The sequence below is a fragment of the Drosophila bipectinata genome, chromosome 2L (genome assembly GCF_030179905.1).
Source record: "Drosophila bipectinata strain 14024-0381.07 chromosome 2L, DbipHiC1v2, whole genome shotgun sequence".
NCBI classification, from domain to species: Eukaryota; Metazoa; Arthropoda; class Insecta; order Diptera; family Drosophilidae; genus Drosophila; species Drosophila bipectinata.
The window spans coordinates 7584713-7608971 of NC_091736.1; the positions used below are offsets into that span (position 1 = coordinate 7584713).

Here is a 24259-nt window from a genome sequence, read left to right on the forward strand (position 1 = left end):
TTTATTATTAATAAAAGCCTTAGCTTAAGAAATAAAAAATCGGGGAAAAGCCAAAGAGTGTAATGAAAATATAAATAATTGCAAACATTTTTATTAATAGATAAAAATGGAAAAAGAAATGAAATGAAATGAAATGAGTAGTCATCTGTGGCAAAACTCTTGGCGTTTTGGGCAATTACAATTTAATTTTTAAGCCAATCAGCAAAATAAAGTGGAAACTCCAGCGAAACATGAAAAATGCTTGAATTGATTTTGAATGGGAAAACAATTACAATCCGCCCCCCCAAAAATTATTATTTGTTTCAATGTTTTCAACAATTTTGGGTTTTTATTCAGTTTTTGTGTTTTTGCATAATTTATACATACACATCGACATATACATTTATATAACATAACACACACATGTACATTGTAAAACTAAACAATAGTTTTGGTTTATCAATTCCGATGCCATTTCCATTCTTTTGTTTACTTTTGGTTTTGTTTAATAATATCACTCATTCGCCCCGTATGATGCTTGTTCTATCAAGAGTCATCGGAGTGGACAACCTCATCCTCATTTGGCTCCGCTGGGCTTGTGCCATTTCCATTAGCCTTCTGGGGAGGGGATTCCGCCTTTTCGTCGCCCAAATTCACGGTCGTCTTGGAATTGTGTAGCTCCGTCTCCTCAGGAATGACCTTACGGCCCTCCTGATCCTGTGAAAGTTAAAAAATATTTAATTGGTAAGTTTTTTCGAATATTCAACTTGCATAACATGCCAGATGCTTGTTAAATACTTTTATTCACATTTGATTGTCTATCCTTTTGTGTTTCCACCATTTCCACATGCAATTAGCAATTAAAAGGTTAAAATGCATGCAAAAACCATCTGCGTAACGAGAATCCAAGTTAACCAACCGATTTCAAACAAAATAAAAATAAAAACCTCAAAAAGAATATTACAAAAAAAAACATCAGAAAAACATATCGTGTTGGGCGGTGTTAAGTGCTATTTACAATTTACTGAGCCAACTTGTTTTTAGTTTTTCCTTTGGCTCCCGCAATGGGATTTTCATGCACATGCGGGCAAGTATAATCGACATGCATGCTAATTTGAGTTTTGAACATGAAATTTAAGTGGCCGATAAATTATATTTAATGGAGTTGCAGTCATTGGCTTGGCTCGATGGCTGCCAGAAGTGTTCCGCTGGTATGGCTGCCGTAATGAGCAATTTCGATGCGGGACTATAACATTGTGGTTCCTATTGATTCCTGAATCCTAGCGAAAGCTTTCTAATTAAAAGGGTTGTTAAAGCTGATGTTGATGTTAATTTAAAAAGTGTGCACTATACATACAGTTTAAAATCTGCATCTCATATTATCGATGTTTATCGTTCTAGTAGAGAACTCTCCAGCTTCATAACATAAATATTAAATAGCTGAATAAAACCACCCGAAATAAGGGTATCTCTACATTGGATATATACCAACTTTATGGTCTTTTGCTTCCCCATTCGAATTTCAAATGATGTTTTCCTTTTTCTCCAGCTTCGGCTCAACTCTCGATGAGTGCGCTGCATTTCATAAGCATTCCGGCTGAGTTCGCTTCGCATATGCACGAATAAACTGCAGCAGCAGTTGCACCAAAGGCTATATATTTCTTTTTCTGCTTTCCTGGTTGCATTTTGGTTTTTTTTTTTATCCTGTTTGTATATTGTTGAAAGGCATTTACGCGTCATCAAACTTTTTGGATAATTCGCTATGCATCGAACGTAGTTTTCTCGTTGTTTGGCTTTTTATTAAAAAGTGACTGGGTGTGTGGGTGGATGCATTTTAGTATAAAAGTGGGGTACTGGCCTTGCAGTTGAATGCACAAAAGTTTTCCCACCCCTCTGTATAAAAATGCGCATCTTAAGTGCCATGTGTGGCTGAGTGGGAAAAGGAAAAACTCAAAGGAAAATGCAGGCAAAATGAGCGGGGACATGGCAAAAAAATATATATGTATTTATTAATAATAGATTCAAAAGAGTCCAAAGAGCTAAGAAGCTTTTTAAAAGTTTTAAAATCTAAAATCTAAAATAATAGAATATGTGCCTTAATTTCATTATTTGACTTTTTAAAAGCAAACAATGTTAAACAAGTTATACGCTTTTTAAATTTTTTGTGTTGTAAATTAGTTAAAATTTAAAAGCTTTATTTTTCATAGTGCATCGATAGAGAATAAGAAGGGAAGGAATTTTTTTTAATGTTTTTGCTCAGTTCATTTTGCGCTGCTTTTGTTTCCATTCCTTTGTTTGGTTTCAAGTTTTTCTTTCTTTATATATTTTTAGACCCCTCCCACCATTGGCCCACCAACGCCTCTGTCCTTTCAGAATGCTTACAATGGGCATTACTTACGCGCAATTTCGCGTTCACTTTTTGTGCGTTATGTTGAAGAAGTTATTGGCCTCGATAGACGAGCTAACAAATTCATATAAACGACTATAAAGTCGTCTCTGGCCAAAATCAACAATGACAAATGTTGCCAACAGCATCGAATTACGTGGCATTCATTTTGCGATCATTCCCCATAAATATTTCTATTTTTTTCTAAGCTTTTTTTTTTTTGGAGCAAAGTCCGTTTCCTTTCACACACATCAATAAATCGTTTTCATAGTAGAAAAAAAAAGTAAAATAAATACAAGAACCAGCAGAAAAAGAAGAAGTATATGTGCAGAAGAAGGAAAATAGAGAACAAACCGGAAATCCTAAAAGGAAGTAGAAACATACAGAAGTACATATGAATGGGAATACATGGAAATATACATACAGAGTTGCCTTGGAAATGGCGAAAAGTTTAGAGATCCATGGGTTTCTTTTCATTCCCAGAATTTAATACACTGAAGCAGTGGTCCCACTTAAATTTAATTTTAAAAAAATGTTAAGGCTAAAAAAAACTAATTTTGTATAGAATTTTGTTCAATTGTTCCTTGAAAAGTTTTAAATTTCTTTGCCACATTCGAACAGACGATGCCCTTTTTCGATGCCTTACGATGTTTGTTTATTCCAAGCCATTGTTGTTCTTTTTGTACTTTTTTTTACCCCCCACCCCCACCTAGTGACCTATCACCCATATAGGTCTGCCTGCCCCCAGATGGCCCAACCTTTTCTATTTGGCAAAACAAACATTGTTACTTTTTTGCAACAGCTGTCATTGTTATTCCTTTTTGTCAACTTGTATTAAGTTCAACAACAAATCATTTGGCGTAAAACGTAAACAAAATCAAAGCGCACAAAAAATCCCCACCCACACACATACCCCAAATAATAGGAAAAGGACAATTTTTCAAGTCCCTGAATAAAAAATAGAAAACTTTTAAAGTTAAAGGAGGAGTGGGCGAACGAGAACAAAGCTAAATGGGATGTGAGACGATGTGTGGAACCAAGCTCAAATTGCTCGACGAGTGTGCAAAATTAAACTAAACTCAACTAAGCGTGTTGCAAAGAAAGCTCTGGACTCAAGGGTATAATCGGGGCAAAAGTAGTATAAAGGGGGGCCTAAAGAGTTGGCCTGAAGGTGGTGGATGAGGAGGGTGCCTGGTTTGTGGGTTATGCACATAAAAACAAGTGATGGCCAAAAGTCAAATGGCGCAAGTGCGGGCTTTAATTCAACGAAATAACTTAATGCCCGGATGGCTTGGCAAACTGCGACGCTGGAGCCAGCCATCACCCGAAAACCCCATCCGAAAATAAAAAGGAACCTAAAAAAGCAGCAGCAGCAATGAAAACTGTACATGGCATTGCATTTTCCAACAGTTTTACACTAAAAAATTAATAAAATATTATACAATTTTAATGTAACAGTTTCAACATAGAAATTTAACTAAAAATATAGTTTTAGTAATTTTTAATTGTAATTTTTAGAATTTAGGTATATTTTCTTTTTTCTTTATAGTATAAAAAAGTTAATATATTTTAAATTTTTTTAAGTGTTTTGCTGCAATATCTTGGCGTATGATGCTGCTGCTGGCTGAGTTGCTTTTGCCACTGCCATGGCCTCTGTTTATTCGCATTCAACGCTGCATGCTTTTGGGCGCTTGCAACCCAGAACAAGGACTGCCCGGAGAAGCCAGGACATGCCATGCAGTCGCTGTTACATATGTCTGTGTGCCAAATTACTCTTATTCGAAAGGGATATACCGATGAGAGTGGTAGAAAGAAGAAAATATTCTAAGCTAGAAACTTATATGAGAAACAAAATCTTTTTTTTTACTGAACTGAACTTATTTCTTTAACAAGTTTTAGGTATAGTTGATAAATATTTTTAAAGCTGAAAAACATGGATCATGCACCGAAAGGTTAACCACAATTCGTTACTATCATGCTTTTATTTTCTTTTCTTTTTTGACTATTTTTGTTATTTATATCATTTTGTTGTTTTGTTGGAGTCTTGTACATTACCATTAACATGGAGCTGGGTATTACGGATAAATCCACAGCGGGTATTGAAGTTAACAAACCACTTGGATACTTTTTCATGCGGCTGGGAAAAAATGTTGATTCCACGCCCTGTTTGTATGCGAATGGCATTTTTGGCTGTAGCATATATTATCCTCACACATGTATAGTTAAGGGAAATGCACTCACACTCACAATCACACACAAACACTCCCCCATACACCCAAAGATTTCCACACACACATAGACAAAAACACAGATATGTGAAAATCCAATAGAAAGCTCTCAACTCCCCCTCTTCGAATTTTTGGCAAATTTATTTTGCACAAAGCGAAGTTTTGGTTCTGCAACCGGACTGTTGGCCTGCAATTTGCAACTCAACTCCCCACTGTGGCTGCCACGCCTCCCGATTGCCCCCAATAGCCAAACAAAATGGTAGAAACCCCTAACTTAAGTAAACTCCTGGCCTTTCTGGGGAGTTTTCGGCTTTGTTTCGGTCTATTTTGCAACTCTGTGATGTGTGGAGGCACAAACTGTCAGTTCGGTCTGTCTCTCAGCAGGAATGTGTTTTTAAAAAAAAAAATGTTGCAGATGCCAGAGCAAAAACTTGGTCTTGTTCATAAATCCATTAATTTGTTATTTTTATGATTTCCCCCAGCACCCAGCTCCCAGTACCCAGCACCCATTAGTTGTTCTTTCCGGTGCAACCACATTTGATTTATTGAATTATGGTTGCCTAGTTGCCATAAAAGCTTCGCTTCAAAGCATCGAAAATTAATTACAAAATTAACTTTGACAGCCAGCCTTGGCAGAGGGTCGAGGCAAAGGATAAAGAATAATCAATGGCTGGGCATATTTCATTGGGAAAGTTTTTAATTAAAGTATAGACCAGATATTGTCTACTCGATGGCAATTGCAGTTGGAGTTGCAACTTGAAACTGCAATAAATTATTCGGGAAAAACAGAAACAGAAGCTTTCTGTCAAAAGTTATTAAGAATATTTATTAATAAAGTATACCAAGATTTATTTCGAAATAAAAAACTTAAAGTATAGTTCAAAAATCATACAAAAAAAGGCTCCTTTAAAGGCACATTGCCAATGCAATTTTCGCCATTTCTAATAGTCCTCCTTTCCTCTGTTTTGGGATCCAAAGCGAACAAAAACGCTTGGCCCGAAGCGCATATGCCTGCCTTGAAAACAAAAACCAATAAACCCGTTTCAAATTCAAGCTGCAAACCATCAGAAATAGAGGAGCAACTGGGAAGCCAAAGAGAAATCGAATCCATTGGAGCGGCATCAAAAGAAACGACCACCCAACAAAGGCAACCAAATGCCAAACACACAAAACAACCGTCCTCCCATTTGCCTTTACTCTGCTAACAAGGTGCACTGCAAAAAAACAGTATACCATTAAAAATAAAGCTCTTAAAAATTATATAAAATTTTCTAATAAAGTCTTTTCTGTTTATTGATGAAAAATATTTGAAATTATTAAATGAAAAATATTTATAATTTTTTCTTAGTGCCTTCAATGATCTGAGTTCGGGGCGGATGCAGTTGGACCCCAGCATCCGGTTGTCAAGGCGAAAGCCAGGGAAAACCAGAGACAGGAAGCAGCCGGGGACAATGGACGCGCGGCAGCATGCTAAAAAGTTATTGTGGCAACAGATGTTGGGTATTTAAAAACCAAACACGACCCAGAGCGAAGCCCCCTTGAAAGCCCAGCCAACAAAAAAGCAAAAAGACTGAAAATCAAAACAATTGACAGCAATCAGCGATATACAAACACGCACACACACACACACCAAGGATGGGGGTATAAAGGACTCACCTCCAGGACGACACCCTCAAGGGCTGGCTGGGAAATATTCTTGAGATTGCTGTGATTCAATTTCGGGGCACTGTCGGCCCGATTGCGGCCCAATGATTGATTCGACGTCTTATTATCGGCCTTGCTCAGCATCGAGTTGTTCGAGGACTTGTGATTAATCTCCAACGCGGAGCGCAGGATATCCACTTTCGAGGCACTTCCAATGTTTCCATGGCGGGGCACTCCCCTCAGGGACTCTACGTTGTAGCTGCTCCGGCGCACTGAAAGATGGTCGTGAATGTCGGCCTAAGGGATAACAAAACAAAAAAATTCAATTTAAATTGCTTCATCCAAAAGGATCATTAACAAAATAATCCCAGGGTAAAGACCTGTCAAATCGTCAAGGATACTGAACCCAAACAGGACTTTTGAATTTTGAATAGACACCAAGTTCTCTGCATTTCTTAGACATAATCGCCACTCACCCTCGATCCCCTCGGCAGTGATGACAAACTGCCAATCTGATTGTATTTAATCATCAAACTCAATCGCTCCAAGGACATCGAGGTGCCCTGCTCCTTGGTAGCGGGCTCAGTCAGTTTCTCGGTTTCACCATTTTCAATCGCCTCCACCTCCTCCTCGGACTCCTCGGTGGTATGATCGAATTTACGGAGCCAAATCAGATGGAGGAGGCCGTAGGCGATGCCACCGACCACGGCCAGGAGTCCCATGTACCGGAAAGCATCTCGAGTGCCAAACTGACCAATAAGGAGACCGCCAGTGAAGCTGCCACTACCTCGTCCTGGAATGACAGACAAACCAAATGTGATTACATACACTTAAAGTGCCTCATTAGGGAAATGCACAGAGAGAAATAAAAGTTAATAAGTAATATTTTAAGTTTTTAAAACTAACTTGATCATTTCATCACGTGTTGTAATTTTTAAAACCTGTAGGTTGTTCTCTTTTGATTGATTTAATTAATAAAATTATATTTTTAATTTGCCCACTGCATAGATGCTTTGGGTACTCACCCAAACTGAAATGAGCCATGCCCAGGACACCAATCAAAGTGGCCAGTAAACTTTTTGGGGCCAGGATCGAGCAGTAAGTTGCCGCCGCCACCCACATAAGATGGCAGGATAACGACTCCATGGCCTCGAACGGAAAGCACCACCAGGCATTCCTTTAACGATGGAAAGTAAAGGGGGGGCGTGAGTCAAATAAGGGAATTCAATTTGGAATTGCATTAGTTCGACATGTGACCGGCATTATTCGCACTCACTCGATGAAGGAGTAGCCCACCAGGCGGCCGGCATGCGAGAAGAACGCAATGATAATCAGGTTAACGTGGCCAAAGATGCGTGTGATTTTCTCCGCTCCGTAAAGGAAAGGTATACTGCTCACAGTGCCCACAGTAATGGTGATACCTGGTCAAAAAAAATCATAAAATACATACAATTTTGGGAAAATAATGGTAGTGCTACTCAACTCACCCAACAAATAGTTAGGAGCACCCAATTCTTTAAGATACAGAAACAGAAAACTTTCTATGAAGCCCCAGAAGTTTCCGAGAACAAACAAGAATATAATAAAGGCAATGACATGAGGCATCTTCAGAAGGTTCCACAGGTCTCTGAATACATTATCCGCCGGCAGTTTCTCTCCCAGCGGCATCATTAGCACCGACATGGTGGATATCACCAGCAGGACATCGTACGTATAGAAGGCAGCCGAGTAATCCGTATAGCCCAGGCCCCGCGAAGAGTAATCTATCATAATGCCAGTTATCGGGGAAAATATAGCCATGCCGATACTGGAGAATAAACGTTCACGACCAAAATCACCGCCATACTTTTCAATCATGGTCAGGGCAATGGGATCCATGATGGTGACTCCGGCCGACAGCATGGTGGTGGCCAAGAATCTAAGGAATAAATTCTAAATAAAATATATGTTACTATACCCAATTACTTACCTCAACAGAAAGTAAACCCAGAAAATAATCTCATCGGTTTCCTTGTAGTCCGGTGGACAGATTTCCGGAGCATTCATGGTGAAGGTGCAACGCTGCATCATGCACTTGACTGCCCCCGGCCCGGCATTCGATATATTCGTCCTTCTGACCAAGCCACCGCATCTGAGATCAAGATCGTCCATGTCGGTGAGATTTATGTAGCCCTTGACCAAGTTATCCTGACCGAATCGCTGAAGGATATCCGTGACTGTTTCGTTGGCATCCTGTTCGATTTCCATACCCAATTGCTCCGTGGGATCGGCCAGATCAGGATGCATTTGCAACATAAAGTATGTGGCATCATCATTGTCGGAGTGCACCCAACTGCTGCTTGTCTCATTTTGTGTTTTGGTGGCATCTGTGGTAACTGTCGAGGAAATATTAGTAATTTTTGGGAAAGAGTTGGCGATTCCCTTAAAGTCAAAAAAAAGCCTCGTGTCTTACAGATTTTTCTTAGCCTACTCCATGGTCTAATAGTACTACTATTCTGACTATCCTGGCTATCTTGGTTTTACAATTTCCATTTGCAAAAAAACCCTTTTTCCAACTCTATTCCCCGCTGTGCAGTCGTTAGATTTTCACATAATCAGACAGTCAGGAAAATTGCTCTAGCTCTTGCAATGCACTTTTCTTTCTGCACCCCTGAGGCGCAGGGAATCTGAATCTGATTTTGATTCCTATTCCAAGTCCGAGTCCGGGTAGTATCCTGCACTCAGCGTCCCGCTTCCCGTGTCCTGGCCATGCATGACCAATTTCCAATTGTGCCAAGTGTCAAGTGTACAGCCGAGTGTAATGCCATCATGTTTAGTTAGTTATGCACTTTTGTCTGTTGCTGTTGTGCTATTACGGGGGCCCCTTTTTTTTTGGGGGGGGATAGGAAAGGAATTCCCAACACATTGTGTTTTCTGGCCAGGACATTAGCAAAGTTTCCGACTCTTCCGGACTCTCCGTGTCAGTGAAATGGGCAATGGTGGTGGCAAAGTTTGGCCAACAACTGATGTACATACACATATGACTTATGAGTAGGACATGATTTAGGTTTTGAGTCCTTTTTTTGAGTTGGCGTTTGGGGAATGATGACTGCTCTTATAGAAACAAATGGCTGGAGCCTAAAACATGTTGATTGATCGATTGCAAAAGGAGAACTTCGCACTTGGATAAATCCCAAAAAATATTTTCTAGACTCTAGAGGGAGAATTTGTTAAAAAAAGTGCTCTAAAGTTTAGGTACATCATTCACCTTAGCAACAGCTGCGCCAGTCATCGGACAACGCACCGTTTACTCTTAGATATTCTCCACAAAATAAGTGGAAAAAAGGAGCACTTTACTTTATTTTTATTCTATTCTAAATCTTAAGACGCTACCAGGTACTACAAACTTGTCGCCCACTTTTAATAATGTGGAATAAAAACGCCTTTTCAGAAGTTTCTCCCCGGGAATACGAAAAAAGTTTGTCCCCTAAACTTTGGCTTCCCACAAAACGTCAGGCTTTAATGACAACCATCGGACTCGGACAGGTTGAATTATACTTATATATATATTTTTTTTTAGTTTCATAGAGAGGCGAACCGGAGCCGGTCTTTTGCTTTTATGGTACAAGTTGTTCTCGACTTGGACTCCAGGTTCCTTCCACTCTGGCCCCTGGTAGCAGTTCACAAAAGACGGAAAACAAACTAATAAAAGTAAAACACACACGGACAGGGGAAAGAACATGGACACAGACACGGACACGGACAAGGATACGGACAACCTAGGATGGAGGAGGATGGTGGACATCAATAAGGAGTCGGGGCAGGGAGCAGAAGAACATTGCAAGTAAACTGACTGAAAGAACAAAGGCAGCAACTAGAAGCAAGTTGCAATGATGCACCTGGAGAATAATGTTTAAGAACTTAACTTAGAAATTATAAAAAATCGAAACAAAAACTTCAATCCTAAAAAACCTTATGATTTTCCAAACATTTCCCTTTAAAATATTTCAAATTCCAAGTGGAAACGAAAATAGCGATGATACTAACGCTGTGGTCAGCCAGCCGGACATGGAAGGGTTCAGTTCATCACGTCACTTACAATTCAATCCCTGCATGGACAAGGCTGACAGCTCGGCTGATGATGACTGCCCCGGCACCAGCCCCAGCCCCAGTCCTAGATCCTGGTCCGTGCCCTTGTCCAGGGGCTGTTCCTTCAGTTGGGACATTGGCGGGAACATGGTCGATGACATATTAAGTACTTCTTGGTATCTGCTCCTCGTTTGCGTTGCGAATAATGCTGGCAATGATGACGCCGGCGATGTGGTGGTCGATGTGGCCGGGGGTTGTGATGTACTCGATTCCATGCCCACCACTGCACCACTCGTTGTGGTTGCCATTGTGGTGGTTGTGCTGGATGGGGCGGACCTGGGGGTGCTGCTTGGTGGTGGGGCATAGGGGGAAGTACTCGTGTAAAGCTGCGGATTAACTTGCTCCTGCATCAAACAATAGTCGACGCACTGGTGCACGGCCAATTCCAGCTCTGGTTCCTCGGGACATTCTCTGCTCGGGCATGGAGACCACCAAACCTGGTCAAAAGAACAAAAAAAAAAACAATAGAATTTATTGGAAATTAGAAATGGAGAAAAAGGATTTGTGCAAGCAAAAAGATGGTTAACACAAAAGCTTCAAATATCCTTGAGCATTTGCAGGGATTTTGTATATCGATTGTATTTGGAAAAATGTAACATCCTTTCATGGGATTATGGCTTAAAAATTGTTTCAACTTTAAACAATCTGGCAAGATATTCAGTCCCAAAAAAAATATCCATCAAGTTAGCCTTGGAAATTGAAAAAATTAAAACCTTTTACCAATAGGCCCTGTAATTTAGTGTCACAGGATTCGTCTATAGCTGAACACAGTCTACATTTGGGTGGTAATACAATAGGAATAGGTGATTTTAGCTTGAAAAAATATTCTAGTTTAAAAGTACAAAGAGGTAAAAAATTAGTAATAGCAGCACTATGTCATCCTTGCCGAGCAAGACCTGGAGCATCCAGTTGCGCGAGTTGGCCACTTCGCCGATCACCATTATAGCCATGACTTGCGTTCTTGGTTATGTCGTCTACATGAAGACTCGCCGCCAGCACGGAACCTACGACGATGAGGACTATGAGGCCGCTGGACTTATCAAGAAGACGAAGGCACCTGTCATGGGTCTACGCATGACCCGCAAGGAGCTGGCCAAGTTCGGCAGCGAGAATGAAGATGGCATATACCTGGTGGCGCTCAACGACGTCATCTATGATGTGTCCATGTCAATGGACTTTGGGGCAGGCGGAAAGTATTGCAAGATGGCCGGAACCGAGCTGACCCTCTTCACCGAGAGACTCGCCTACTGGGATGGACGCGATGAAAAGTCTGTTTATAATGAGTGGAAGACTAAGCTGGAAGATTTTTTCGAGGTGGCTGGAACCCTGATTGATCCGGAAACCAAATCAAATGACAAGATCAAAGATGAGAAAAAGCAGCCAGAAGATAAAAAAGATGAAGAACACGAGAAAGAAAATAAAGACACTAAGACAGACGACGAGAAGCCTACTAAGGCTGAGAATGCTATTGAGGATGAGAATCCTGTTGAGAAGAAGTTGGACCCTGTTCCAGAGGAGAAGTTAGACGAGTCCGGAGATAAAGCAAACTTGGAGACTGAGAAGCCGAAAGTCGAGGCCCCCAAGCTGGAGATTGAGATTCCCGAGCTGTCCCTCATGGACCTGCCTCCTTTCGAAGAGGGAATTAATTCCGATTGCGATTCCCTGCGCACCGCCTACGATTTTCTGCCTGACCAGGACGATCGTGATGAAGAAACTGACGGCACCGAGGGTGACTACTGTGAAGCCCACCAGGGTGATACCACTTCCGAGAATACCGTGGACACCGAGGACACCGACGACAATCCCGTTACTGATGGGGCCTCAGACGCTGCAGAAGCAGAGGTGTCCATCCATCCCGATATTATGTGGAACGATGCCGACGCCACCGTGGTGGCCACCCGTTAAATCACCCAAAATCTCCAACTCACAACGCTCCATTGAAATCCAGACGAAAGTGGCACTTAACCCATCATAAGCCACATATATGAACTTAAGCCCTTAGTCATAATAACACCAACATAAATAAATATATCTCTTGGGTTGAATGTGTATCTGCATTTGCAGCGGCTACACAAAAAGACAAATACCATATGTACTTAAATATCGATTCTAAAATAAGTCAGATATAGTACGTCAAAACAATAAAGTTAGAACATTAGTGGAAAATGATTTCCCATCGATCATAATTTGTATATATATTATTTCTGGATCCTTCCAACCACAGATTTCTCACACTGCACTTTTGTTGGTTGTGCGTTCGTGTTTCTGCATATATCCGTTGCCAATTTTAATGTGAATTCAATAAGGCTCATCCAAGGGTTGCAAGGACCTGATTGGGTGGGTGGAAGGATGGTGGAAGGGCGGCAGTGTCAGGGTGAACGCCTGCAATAATAAAATGGTAATTTCCGTTTGCTGCTGCCATCGATACGAAATAAATTTATGCCAAACGGCAAACCGAACTCGGCTCTCTATAATGGCATAAAATAGTAAACCGCAAGCAACAGGACATGGCAACTGGAACAGGTCCTGGAACAGGAAAATGGGAAACTGGGGAACAGGACATTCTACATGCTACGAGAATGGAGATGTCCGGCGGAACGTGCGGCGTGAGCACAAATGTAGCCATAAGATGCGTTTCCAGGCCCTTGTGGCACTATACAATTGTGCTACAAAACAATAGGGTAGTAGCGACTACTTTTACTTTTTATATTTAAGGATTAAATATTTTATTAAATTTTTTTAAAAGCTTGTAATCATTTTCTAAAAAGTATAGAAGTAGCTAGCAATTATGTTTTTCTTAAAAGTAAACCTTCCGCCCTTCAAGGACTTTGTACAATTTTCTTTAACAAGTTAGTCCTTTTTTAAGTCACATAGAGCATTTAACCTTCGTCTAGTCACTTTCTGTGTTTTTCCTTTTTGCTGCAGCTATTTTAATGGTGTTATTGTATTTTATGGGAACATCATAAATACAAATTCAATATACGCCCGTGCCAAGTGCCGAACAAATGGAAGGGAATGCGTGAGTGTGTGGATGTGTGTGCGTGTGTCTGTGAGATATATTCGTGAAATGCTGGGGCACCTTTTTGGCCAAGGGCCACAGACCACGCCCCCTCCTCCATCGCCTCCATTACGGACGCCACCGGCTAACAAAATCCAATCCCGGCCCTTACGCCTCCCGAAAATAACAGTTCCATTGCGTTTCATTACGACTAACGGCAATGGCCTGTGAGTGTGAGCACAAGAAAGATTTTAATGTGAGTGTGTTAGTGTGTGATGTCCTGCCTATGTGTGTGCGGGTGAGTGGTGTGCATTTGTGTTGGTGTTTTAGTGTAGCTTAAGTGCTGGCGAAACGACACTAAGATAAATGTACGTGATACACACATGCAAGGACACTCGCACTCGAAGAAACCACCCGAAAATACCCCTAAGATATTACGGATAATAGGTTTTATTTATGAAAAGTATGGGCTTTACTTATATTCAAATAATTTGATATAAATCAGCTTCTTTGTTCGGGGGTTCTATATTGCTTCTGCGATAATTGAATCTGGATTATCCCAATAATGGCAATTATTTATATTTTTATTAAAAAGCTTATGACTATTTTATTTCGATTTTAATAGAAAACATATCCTTTAATATGTCTGTATGGAGAAAAGATAATTATTAGAACAAGATTATTATATCTATAAATTTACAAAACAAATATCCTGTCCTACCCAACTACCTTTTTTCGAAGAGTGCTTGTAAACCTGATGTGCACTCGCCCTTAAGTGGATTTTTCACCTGTTTTTCTAAGGAGGAGGGAAAAATATTGTTGTGAAGCTGTTGGGAAGAACCACCGAATCTCTCTTGTCCTAGAAAATCTTGTAGTTGGTTTTGGTGAGCTGTTTCTAATGCGTTCCGTTCACTTGTTGGCTGTCAAGAACGCCTCGCTCTGCTTCTGTCATTTTCTATTTTCCATTTTCTATTTTCCATTTGAATTTGTTTAGCCCCAGCTCGCACTCAATCGGTGGATGGGAGGACCCTTAACCATAATATCCTTGCAATGCAGTTGTTTGTCTGTCCCCATGTCCATAATTCGATTTATGTAAAACTCTTGTAGTCTGCGTAGTCTAGTACTTTGCCAACTGCTGCTTCTGCTGCTGCTGCAATTTACTGGCAGAAGGACTCTCCTTAAGAGCGGCTTGTGTCCGAATGCAATTGCCAAAAGGTGTGAGACTGACTCCATGGAGAATGCAATTTCAAGGGGATTGAACAGAGAGCTGAACAGTTGGAGCACCGTGAGCTAAGTCCTCTACATACGTACATAAATATCACCCCAAATTCTCTTCTTCTGGCAGCCATAAAGCATGTACTCAAATTTGTTATGCCACATCTGACCAGCTTAGACGGAAAAGCCAAAGGACGACCCAAAGGACACGCCGTAACAGCCAACAGTCTGACTCAAAGTCAGAGTCGTTTGCATTGATATGATCATAAGCATAAAACGTACATATTCTCAATATATGTATATATCGATATCAATAAAAAGAAAACGCTGAGGGAAATCAGAGAAATTCCGATTGGTACAACAAATTTCCTTGAACCATGACGCCCTCCGCCCTTTCGGATGGCTTGACATTTATTTGCTTTATTTCGATGATTTTACATGACGCAAATTTATGCACAAATGCAGATATAGAACCAGGACGAGGACCAGGACCAGCGCCAGCACCAGAGGCATCGCCAGTACCTGAACCGAAACCAACGGCAAAGTGAACAAAAAATAAAATGGGAAAAAAACGGAAGGACGTTTTCATCTGCATTGGCAGGGTGACAAAAAACAGTATGCACTTCAAAAATATTTTGGTATAAATATTGAAATATTTAAAAAACTCCTTTTTTTCAGATTTTTCGTCCATTTTTCGTGATGGGATCCCTTGAAAATGGGGTTTTCCCCTATAGGGCCCACAGTGATGGGTATATCTTACCCAATTCTCATCCGATTCTCAAGCGGAGTACCTTAAACGATTTCTGGATCGATTCTCCACCATTCTGCATCAAAATCCTGAGACAAAATATTTTTCAAATTTTTTGTCCATTTTTCGTGATGGGATCCCTTGAAAATGGGGTTTTCCCCTATAGGGCCCACAGTGATGGGTATATCTTACCCAATTCTCATCCGATTCTCAAGCGGAGTACCTTAAACGATTTCTGGATCGATTCTCCACCATTCTGCATCAAAATCCTGAGACAAAATATTTTTCAAATTTTTTGTCCATTTTTCGTGATGGGATCCCTTGAAAATGGGGTTTTCCCCTATAGGGCCCACAGTGATGGGTATATCTTACCCAATTCTCATCCGATTCTCAAGCGGAGTACCTTAAACGATTTCTGGATCGATTCTCCACCATTCTGCATCAAAATCCTGAGACAAAATATTTTTCAAATTTTTTGTCCATTTTTCGTGATGGGATCCCTTGAAAATGGGGTTTTCCCCTATAGGGCCCACAGTGATGGGTATATCTTCCCCAATTCTTATCCGATTCTCAAGCGGAGTACCTTAAACGATTTCTAGATCGATTCGCCACGATTCTGCATCAAAATCTTCAGACAAAATATTTTTTAGATTTTTTTGTATATTTTTCGTGATGGGATCCCTTGAAAATGGCGTTTTCCCCTATAGATGCGGTTTTCCCCTGTGGGGCCCACAGTGATGGCTATATCTTCCCCAATTCTCATCCGATTCTCAAGCGGAGTGCCTTAAACGATTTCTAGATCGGTTCGCCACCATTCTGCATCAAAATCCTGAGACAAAATATTTTTTAGATTTTTCGTCCATTTTTCGTGATGGGATCCCTTGAAAATGGCGTTTTCCCCTATAGATGCGGTTTTCCCCTGTGGGGCCCACAGTGATGGCTATATCTTCCCCAATTCTCATCCGATTATCAAGCGGAGTACCTTAAACGATTTCTAGAACGATTCTCCACCATTCTGCATCAGAATCCTGCGACAAAATATTTTTCAAAAATTTTGTCCATTTTTCGTGATGGGATCCCTTGAAAATGGGGTTTTTCCCTATAGGGCCCACAGTGATGGGTATATCTTCCCCAATTCTCATCCGATTCTCAAGCGGAGTACCTTAAACGATTTCTGGATCGATTCGCCACCATTCTGCATCAAAATCCTGAGACAAAATATTTTTTAGATTTTTTGTCCATTTTTCATGATGGGAAAAATGAAAATGGCGTTTTCCCCTATAGGGCCCACAGTGATGGGTATATCTTCCCCAATTCTTACCCGATTCTCAAGCGGAGTACCTTAAACGATTTCTAGAACGATTCTCCACCATTCTGCATCAAAATCCTGAGACAAAATATTTTTCAAATTTTTCGTCAATTTTTCGTGATGGGATCACTTGAAATTGGGGTTTTCCCCTATAGGGCCCACAGCTATGGCTATATCTTCCCCAATTCTCATCCGATTCTCAAGCGGAGTACCTTAAATGATTTATGGATCGATTCTCCACCATTCTGCATCAAAATCCTGAGACAAAATATTTTTTCAATTTTTTGTCCATTTTTCGTGATGGGATCCCTTAAAAATGGGGTTTTCCCCTATAGGGCCCACAGCTTTGGGTATATCTTCCCCAATTCTCATCCGATTCTCAAGCGGAGTACCTTAAACGATTTATGGATCGATTCTCCATCATTCTGCATCAGAATCCTGAGACAAAATATTTTTCAAATTTTTCGTCAATTTTTCGTGATGGGTTCACTTGAAAATGTGGTTTTCCCCTATACGGTCCACAGTGATGGGTATATCTTAAATTCTAATGAAAGTTGGTATGTCGTATTATTTTGGCAAAAATATAATTTATACAAAATCCGAACTCTCTAACTGTAATACCGTAGTTATGGGATATCTGAGATCTATTTAAATTCTTCTTAGTTATGGCATGTTCGATCAATCAGGTATATGACAGTTATAGAATATATTCGGCCGATCCCGGCCTTTCTGACTTATAATAATAATAATCGTTCTTTGTATAGCTGTGTTAACCCTATCATTCAAGTGTAGCTGTGTTAACTCTATCATTAGCATTTTTTTTAAATTGGCAAAAAAAACAAGTAGGCCATGACTTCTGTTCGGTTTCGTTTTCTATAAAAGGCGAGCATTTCCACATTCCTATTCAGTTTCCTTAGAGGAAACTTTATACCTAAAATTAAAAAAAATTAAATTAAATTTCCTTCCTACCTAAAATTAAAACTCCTAAAGATTTTCTCTCAGTTAAAAATGCACACTGCAGGCACAGGCCGCATTCACTGCGTATACGTTATATCGGTGTGTATGCTGTCAGATTGTGTATCCGCCCCGTGTGCGTTTGTGTGTGCGCCAGCATGTGGCATGCTGCTGGGAGCTCAGAAATCGGCAGGAAGTGGCTGCACAGGGGATTTCGACGCGTTTCCCTCGCAAAATCGCGCAACGCGGCAACGTGCCACGCATTAGATACACACTCCAACAGCACAACCACCTCCACACCCATACCCACATCCTTATCCGCATCCTTCCCAACTCACAGATACACATGCAGCTGGATAGTTGGGTGGTGTGTGTGCGTGTTTTTGTACGTGCGTAAAGTGTGCTGGTAGAAGCGTGTTGCATGTGGCAACATTATGTTGCCGTTGCCACGAATAAATGCCGGCTTTTATGTAGTTTGCACCTGCCACAGCCCCTTAGCCGAGGCCCTCCTCAGAAATAGAGACATGCCGTGACTGTGAAGTGATGCCATTGTGAAAAGTGGGAACGAGGAGCTTAAAAGGAGCTTCGAATGGCTGAGAGGATGCCGAAGATTTTTGGTAGTTCGCTTTCAAACGTCGCCTCTTTTCAGGGAACAATTTAAAAAAAAAAAAAGGAAAAACTTTCTAGTTTATTTTCCTGCTGCTGCAAAAATTCAGTCGTGAAGGCAATTTATTTCAAGAACCCGGTAGCCAAATGAATATTTTGTATAATGGCCATTAATTATGGCATTAATGATTTATTTTATCTATTTTGTTTAATAACCATTCAAACAAATAAAATTATATAAAGAGCCACAATTAAGACTATAATTAATACCCATTTAAAACATTCACATTTGCTATAAATAATAATAAATAAAGAGTTTAATATCCTTAATATGCTTATTTCTTTTGTGGAAAAAATGAGTCAGAGTAGACTGTTAAATTTTACATTTTAATTGAAGGTAATTTGAAACAATTTCAGCTCATGAGAATAATTAGCAGAGAGCTCTAATCAGACTCCTTCACAGTCGACCAGTTAACTTTGCTCACAATGCAGTTAAAGTCATTGAAAAAGTAGCAAAAACTATATATGTACATGTGTATGTATGTATGCATCTGCAGAAGTGGGAAGAAGGACGAAGGATGCACACAGAGTAACCGTGAAGTAAGCGCATTAAAACAGTACAAGAGCAACAGCTGTTTCCCAGCAGCAAACGCATCCTGCAACTTTCTCTGCAGAATGGAGTTTCGGATGATGGGGGTGGCCGGAATGGAGGTGGTGTGGAAACCGCAGCCACATCATTTTTAGCTCTTAACTAAACAAGCGTCTAAAGATATTTGCCCACGCACCTCAACCACAACGCTCTAAGCAGATTACAGCCTTCGACAAACATTAAACTAGATTGAATCGAAGTTGGATGTGTTTTAAACGATTGAAGCTGAAAATTCTTAGGGGATTAAAGAGAGAACTGAACATTTTGGTCTAAAGAATAGAATTTAAAGACTTTAAAATAAACTATATCTAAAGCACAAAACTTTCACCTAACTCTCCTATGATTAGTTATTATTTTTCCATATTAATTTTTATCAAAAAATTTAGTTCAGTGTTACAAAACTTACCTCAATATCGCCGCTATCTGGATGTCTCAATACGAACGCCGAGGGCACCACGCCCGGAATCTCCTGCTGCGGTATAAAGAGCAGCGAGTGATGGAAAATCGCATTCAGCAGCAGACTCATCACAACGACCGGTTTGTATTTGCCAAATTTGTCAACGAGGAAACCTGCAGGGAGCAATCGAAAATCGGGTGGGGTTTGAAAATCGGTTGGGGGAGAATGTAAGTGAAATTGCAGCAAGATGTTTTGCAACTGCATCAGTGGTTAAATGTGGCTAGAGGCAAGCGACTGTATTTTTCACTCAAAATAAGTTGTCTACGATTTGGGGCTTTGATTGGGGCTTCACTCCAGCTTAAATTCAGTTTAAGATGGATTTTGTGGCACTGATGGTAAAAGGTAAAAGGCAATTTCCTCCTTTTCGATTTTAAATATTTAAATTTTCTCTTTTATTTGCAAACATTTGAAATACAAGTTTTTATCACTCCCATTTCAGTAGAATCCTTTTGATTTTTATTGCTCTTCCACTTGGTGTGTTCAATGACTATCAACCATGTTTATAACGCTAGTAGAATGATCAAAATTTTGATGTCGCAACTTTACGAGAACGTTTTCACTTAGCCTGACATTTTATATATATTTCCCCCCCATAGCTTTTATGTCCAACAATTTGACCAGCTTTATGCACTTTTCTCTACTCGTCCTGCCATGTCCTGGCACGCTTTTTGTTTCACTTTTAGTGCATTTCGAGGAACGGTTATCTGCAGCCCGTGGTGTTCACATAAAATGTATAAAAACCTTCGCTGTCGCCAACATTCCATACCGCAAATGCATTTTAAAAATGCGAAAGCAAATAATAAGAATGGGTTTTTAAAAAAAAAAAAAGAGGCGGTGGACAAAAAGAAAGAAATGCAACCGCATGATGGGGGCACTTCACATACAGACAGTCAAAGGAGAAAAACAAGAACTTTGTTTAATTGTCATTTAAACTGCAACTGAATTAAATTATTCACACTCGTCCGGAAAAGTGGCTGGGAGAAAATATAAAAAACAAATATATAAAATACTATATACATTTAAATAAAAGTTGAAAAAATTCCATTCGGTCGACACAAAATCAGAAAGAGTTGGAAAGTATGGGGTGATTTTAGTTTATTGTTTGGGAAAAACTATTGTGGTTTTATTTAGTATAAAATTGAAGCAATAACTGCTTTAATTTAAAACTTAAATCATTGTTAAATCAAAGCATAAGATGAACAAAATTTGACTTTTGTTTTCTGGTCTCCATTTTCATGCCTGACTGGCCGAACAAAGCAAAACTTTTAATTGAAATCTATGCAGCTCGTAGCTAATTAAGATGAATTAAAATGATTTTTCCCTTGACCCCTTGTCAGACCCCGTTACTCACCTGTTATGGGCGGGCTAAGAAATGTGGTGAAGGGCAGGGCCAGGTAGATAATTGCAATCTCCTCCACCGTGAGGCCAATCGACTGCATATGAATCGTCAGGTAGGGCAGTAGGGAGGAAGTCGCTGCAAAATGACAAAGAAGAACAGATTATTGTGCGAGTTATTGAGAATTGGAGAGGAGAACTTAATTATCGGCAGGAACTATGGAGATGGGGGAAAATCACTTCAATCAAATGATGGAATTTCGTGTTAATCACGCTGGTGGAAGGAAATTAAATATCAATACGGGTGACGGATGAAGGTAAATCAATTGTCTAGCTAGAATCTATATCATTTTTAATTGCTTTTCCATGTCTCATAGAATTTCTTTATGGGTTCACCTTGCGTATACGTTATTTTCCGACAAATTTTAAAGTAAAAGTATATTTTAAAGAGCTTTACAATCGACCCGACCGACATGGCTGTGGGGAAACAAGAATCGAAAATGGGCCGTAGATAATCGTCCCTTGAATTTCAATAATTTATGGGCATTAACGCACCGAACACGCGTCACGTGGCTGCAGTCAAAAATCCACGAGAAGGGAGCAGGAGTCGAGGAGTAAAAATCGTGGCGATGATGGTGGAAAATAAAATGGCAACAAATTGGTCGAAACGGAACAGGAAGATGTTACGCCTTCCTCTCGGCCATTCTCTGCCGTTGTTGGCCCGATTTTCGTGGACAGCCTTGACCAATTTAAATGCAAACACGCCAAGGAAACCATCGAGCACGTAAAATGGGTAAGAGTGCGTGTCCTGAATGAAATTCGTTTGTTTTAAAGTGCAGTTAACACACAAGGCCTATCTGGGAAACTGGCCAAAAGGGCCATTTTTTACCGTTCAGGAACAGGCATCGCCTCAGATAATTAACAATAATACGCTCCCCATGTGTGTGTGGGATTGTTTGTATTTGCTGAATGCAATAACAATTAATTGCTCGTATTGCCGCCGCTGCCTCTCGTTCTTCCGGAAACGGAAACGCAACCATGTCAGGGTTGTTTGGCTTGCCGGCCTTTCATGTTCGTTCTCGTTTGAATTCTCTCGACTGGCGCTGTAAAGTTACCACTCAGTCAGTACCAGATGGGGGATCTTCTGTTCCTGCCACGTTGTCATTCGTAATTAATGTCCCGGAGCCACCAGCTCCCTCTCCCGCATCTTTTGTCAATTTAAATTTCTTTTTTTTTTGCCAGGCGCCACTTTAATAATAATTATTCCGTTTATACGTTCGCTTGTCGCATGCGACATTTTCAGCTATGCACAAAGTTTTTGGTAGCACCCAGTCTATGCCCGTGCCCCTCGTCTATGGAATTTGCATCTGTTTGACTGACACTGCCACTATATTGCACTTTATTTATGAATATTTGAGAAGAAACGCCAGACTGACAGAGCAGGCCATGACAAATGCAGCCATATTCAGCAAAAATATTAATTGCAATTCATTTTTTTCTGCTTTATTGTTATTAGAGGGTTTTCACCAGCACAGGGCATAAAAAATTGCCATCCGAATGTTATTAGATATTCACAAAAAGAACATGCACTTCGCCACTTTAATTTAATTCTGTCAGCTTCAAAGTGCTCTCTATGAAATCACTGCATTTTATTTCTTATTCATTTCGTTTAACTCGAATTAATTATGTATTATAATGTAAAACAAAGAGCGTTAATTACGAAGCTTAAAAAATAAAGAATCACAAAAATGAAAAAGTAAATTGATTAAAACGAAAGCGTATTGCAGGAATAATTGAAATGGATTAATTAACAAACAAGGGCTTTATCAGAGGCAAGGAATACATATTTTATAAATTTGATTATAGTACACATTTTTTTGAAACGATAGACCATTTCTTTAGCCAATTAAATATATTATATGAACATTTATGTTATAGACTAATTAAATTATTATTTGAACTTTTCACTGCCCAAAAAAGCCAAGAAGAGTATAAATAAAATGCCGAAAAGGAATCCTCGGCTCAGCTTGACTCAAATAAAAAACGCATTAATACTCATTTTAGTGACAATTTGAGTTTAATGGCATAAGACAACAAACAAGTGGGCAACGGGTATACTAGGGAGGGGGCAACAAAATCTTTTTGCCATTGACCGCCAGCAAAAAGCGAAAATGGCGCACGGTCAGAAGATACAGATACAAATAAAAACACTGACACAGATACAGATACATCGACATGCTTACTCTCTCTGATACAGATGCCCGTCCAAGGCAAATCAAAGTAAACCTTTCTCAAGCTTAAATCACATAAGCTAGATTTATTTACAAAAGCCATACACACACGCAGATACAAGGAGAAGAAAATTTCGGAAGGCGGGGAAGGAAGGTTGGGTCTTATGAATGCTTAATTGCCACACGCTGGGAAAATCTGCTCAATGTGCATCAGACTCTAACTGAATTTATACAAATGTGTTACATATTTTCCTCAGCCTAATTGATAACTTCCGACCAGCCCCAGTCCCCCATATTTTGGACCTGATTTCCACAGAGTGTGATAATGAATTCAGATTCACTGTCAGTCCGGGCAACGAGTTTTCTTGGTCTTTTTCCAGCAGAGTTTCCTTTCAAAAATGTAATATTTATACATTTAAAAAATCAAAATCATTCTTCAATCAAAGTTATCTGGCCCTGGGTTATCTTGAGCTGGAAACAACAGGTCGTATGCGTGATATATTTATCTATAACAACGATGGCTCAGCAATGTCAATAACTTGGCCATTACATTTAGGCCATTCAGGTCAAGATAAGAGCTACATCTAATTGGTTTTTAATGTGATTTTTATACAATTTGATTATGTATGGATTACTCACCGCCATACATCACGAAAAGTGTTATTTTCAGCATGATCAGGTTAGGATTAATTCCATGGCGCTGGCAGAACTCCCCGAAACGCGATAGTTCGACCTTTTCGGCTTTTATTGGCTCTGTGGCCATTTCCTCGTTGACCATTTTACCCATTTTAACCGCTTTTTGTTGACAGTTTTGATGTTCGATTCAATGAAAAGCGGCCAACGGCCAACGATCTAGGGTTTCTCGGTCAAAACACGCACACACACCCACTCGAACACAGACACAAAGCACTCACACTAATACATGACGAGACACTCAAAATTAAATCTCCCGCTTAGTTAGCTTTTTACGATTTCTCTCTTTTTGTGGGATTTTGATTAAATTCAATTGAAATTTGTGATCATCAAGACGAACTAAGCCAGTTCTTGCTGCTGTTTGTAATATATTTTCATATTCCTTTGTATATCATATGGCACATGTAGTTTACTTAGAATTTACTTTAATATTTATTTTTATTTTTTGAATGCAGTTTTCAAGGTTCTTCTCCACTTCAGGCCAGGCACTTGTACTTTTTGTTATATTTTTTCTGTCCAATCTATTATTTTGTGTGATTATCCGTTTGATTATTTTTATCGCATGAACTTTCCCAGTCGCCGTTCGCTTTGTGACTGAGCTGAGGAAAAATGAAAATCTCTTATCAACCCCCTGAGATATATCTCGAGATCTCAGCTATATCTGCGCCCACACTCACACCCGCCCCGAAAAGATGATCA

General features: G+C 39.9%; 2 protein-coding genes across 4 annotated transcripts; one reads left to right on the plus strand and one right to left on the minus strand.

The window, feature by feature from the left end:
• Positions 1 to 308: 308 nt before the first annotated feature.
• LOC108133369 (uncharacterized) lies at positions 309 to 24159 on the minus strand. 3 transcript variants are annotated; one of them, XM_043211491.2, is made up of 12 exons: positions 23507 to 24159; positions 20653 to 20775; positions 19251 to 19414; positions 10316 to 10802; positions 8207 to 8612; positions 7725 to 8155; positions 7514 to 7658; positions 7263 to 7414; positions 6714 to 7030; positions 6250 to 6534; positions 4421 to 4528; positions 309 to 696 (listed from the first exon to the last, which is right to left on the minus strand). In XM_043211491.2, the coding sequence occupies exons 1-12, from the start codon at positions 23652 to 23654 to the stop codon at positions 526 to 528; spliced, it is 2937 nt and encodes a 978-aa protein (XP_043067426.1). In that variant the 5' UTR covers positions 23655 to 24159; the 3' UTR covers positions 309 to 525. The 3 variants fall into 3 exon arrangements, with proteins under 3 accessions (XP_043067426.1, XP_043067427.1, XP_017108762.3); XM_043211492.2 differs by lacking the exon at positions 4421 to 4528; XM_017253273.3 differs by lacking the exons at positions 309 to 696; positions 4421 to 4528 and adding an exon at positions 5961 to 6163.
• LOC108133371 (17S U2 SnRNP complex component HTATSF1) lies at positions 11096 to 12551 on the plus strand. Its single transcript, XM_017253276.3, has one exon. The coding sequence runs from the start codon at positions 11239 to 11241 to the stop codon at positions 12268 to 12270; it is 1032 nt and encodes a 343-aa protein (XP_017108765.2). The 5' UTR covers positions 11096 to 11238; the 3' UTR covers positions 12271 to 12551.
• Positions 24160 to 24259: the final 100 nt, after the last annotated feature.

What these genes read in the sequence shown, in the direction of transcription:
- LOC108133371 (XM_017253276.3), top strand. Translation starts at nt 11,239, where the DNA reads ATGTCATCCTTGCCGAGCAAGACCTGGAGCATCCAGTTGCGCGAGTTG.
- LOC108133369 (XM_043211491.2), bottom strand. Translation starts at nt 23,654, where the DNA reads ATGGGTAAAATGGTCAACGAGGAAATGGCCACAGAGCCAATAAAAGCC. An exon ending in TCTTAGCCCGCCCATAACAG is followed by an intron (nt 19,415 to 20,652) that starts GTGAGTAACGGG and finishes TGCTCCCTGCAG; the next exon opens with GTTTCCTCGTTGACAAATTT. An exon ending in TGCTCCTAACTATTTGTTGG is followed by an intron (nt 7,659 to 7,724) that starts GTGAGTTGAGTA and finishes TTTTTTGACCAG; the next exon opens with GTATCACCATTACTGTGGGC.